The sequence below is a fragment of the Meleagris gallopavo genome, unplaced genomic scaffold (assembly GCF_000146605.3).
Source record: "Meleagris gallopavo isolate NT-WF06-2002-E0010 breed Aviagen turkey brand Nicholas breeding stock unplaced genomic scaffold, Turkey_5.1 ChrUn_random_7180001933299, whole genome shotgun sequence".
In the NCBI taxonomy this organism is placed as follows: domain Eukaryota; kingdom Metazoa; phylum Chordata; class Aves; order Galliformes; family Phasianidae; genus Meleagris; species Meleagris gallopavo.
Genome location: NW_011195332.1, coordinates 23,764 through 25,633, shown reverse-complemented (window position 1 = coordinate 25,633; position 1,870 = coordinate 23,764). Strand labels below are relative to the sequence as shown.

The 1,870-nt window shown below is 65.8% G+C and overlaps 1 protein-coding gene across 1 annotated transcript in view; it reads left to right on the top strand.

Annotated features, from left to right (window-relative positions):
- Positions 1–1,870, top strand: part of DCTN1 (dynactin subunit 1) — a gene marked incomplete at its 3' end in the record, with an annotated part of 15,270 nt that extends 13,400 nt beyond the window's left edge. Inside the window, 3 exon segments of the mRNA XM_031557672.1 lie at positions 484–498; positions 912–1,045; positions 1,583–1,870. Of these exon segments, the coding sequence (XP_031413532.1) occupies positions 484–498; positions 912–1,045; positions 1,583–1,870 (437 nt within the window).

Here is a 1,870-nt window from a genome sequence, read left to right as displayed (position 1 = left end):
CGGCAGCTCTGCGTGGGGGCAGTGAGGGCACCTGGAGTGTTGGCACCTCTGTGTCCCTCGTGCGGTGGCAGACAGAGCTCCACGCAGGGCTGCAGGGAGCCACGCTGGCATTTCCAGCAGTGCTGGCTGCAGAGCGGTGCGTGGTTGGAGCCGTGAGCTCCCTGTGGCCGGGGGGCCCTGCAGTGCTGTGGTGGGCTGGTGATGCCATCACAAGGAAGGCACAGCAGCGTTGCCCTCTCGCTGCACCATGAACACCACCAGCTTGCTGGGGAGCAGATGGCAGCCGCCTTTGGGTTGCAACTTCTCTCTGTCACTGCAGCCGTGAGCTGCAGCTCCGGGCATCCCTGTGTGCTGCAGCCACTGCTCCCTGTGCGGGGGACGGAGTGGCACAGGACGCAGCTGGGGGCACAGCTGCTCTCAGCCCCAATCCTCAGCATAATTCCTCTTCTTGTCTCTCCTCTGCCTCCTCTCCCTGCACTGCAGAGGAACAGCAGAGAGGTACGGCAGCACGGCGTGCGGTGCTCCCAGCAGTGCATGCAGGGGAGCGGGCACACAGCATGCTGGGGGTGGGCAGCAGCTGCAGCACGGGGAGGGTCGTGGTGGCTCAGAGGCTGTGCGGTTTGGGGCGGAGGGCTGCACCGAGTGTGGGACTGCAGGATCTGGGGTGATGTGGCTGCAGCGATGGTCCCTGCAGTGCCCAGAGAGCCCGGGTGCATCCCTGGGAAACGGGCAGTGGGAGCACCCAGGGCTGCCGTGAGCACGGTGTGGTGTGAGCTCTGTCTGAGCAAGACCTGAGCTCATCCGCGGTGCCTCGCAGAGCTCGGGGTGGCACAAATCGTGGTGCTGAGCTCCCAGCACCCACCGTCGTGCTGCACCACGCCGTGCGGGTGACACCGTGTGCCTTCCTGCAGGCGTGGGAGCCGGGCAGGCAGCCGGGGGCAGCACGGGGCCGGTGCAGGTGAAGGATTCCCCCCTCCTGCTGCAGCAAATCGAAGCACTGCAGCTCTCCATCAGGCACCTCAAGAACGAGAACAACCGCCTCAAGGTGAGCGCGGGGCGGAGGGACGTGGGGCTGGCAGGGCAACCCTGCCACGACCCCCCAAACCGTGGGGCAGGAGCTGCAGTGCTGGGCGCTGGTGGCGTTTGCTGCTCCACGTGGTGTGGACTGGGGGCACGCGGTGCTGAACGGAGCTCCACGAGGAAACAGAGCAGCAAAGAACCTCATTAACTAAATAACGTTTTGCTAACATTAATTCACAGACGTGTAATTATGCAGATGGCGATGATTATTGCTTACACCCAACGGGGCACAGCCGTGGCTGCTGCTGTGCCTGCGTGGTGCCGGTGGGGGGGAGCCCCAAGCCCGGCAGGCACTGAGCAGCACTGCAGGGTCGCCCCCCGCCCTCTCCCCCGTGAGGCAGCACTGCCACCACGGGTCCCCCCTGCAGAGCCGTTTCTGACCACCACTTTATGCCTCCTTCTCCGATCCTTTCCTCCCAAACACCCAACCCGCTCCTGCCCCAATCACCCCCCATTCCTCACCCCTGTCCCTGCTGTCCGTTCCACTGCCGTCCCCTCGCAGGGCGCACAGATGAAGCTGGAGCTGGCCGGCCTGAAGCCCCTGCAGGTGGCCAAGGTGTCCCTCCCGCAGAGCAAGCAGGGGGAGGGCCCGGCCACGCTCACGCTGTACCGCAAGAGCACGCAGCTGCTGGAGACACTGTACCAGATGAGCACCAACGCCAAGGTGGTGGACACCAAGCAGACCAAGTCAGGTGAGCCCGGCGGGGACGCGGTGAGGCCGAGCCCGAGGGCCGTGAACGCCGTCGGTGCCATCCTCGTGCCGGGGGCAGCGCCGGCACCGTGCGGAGCC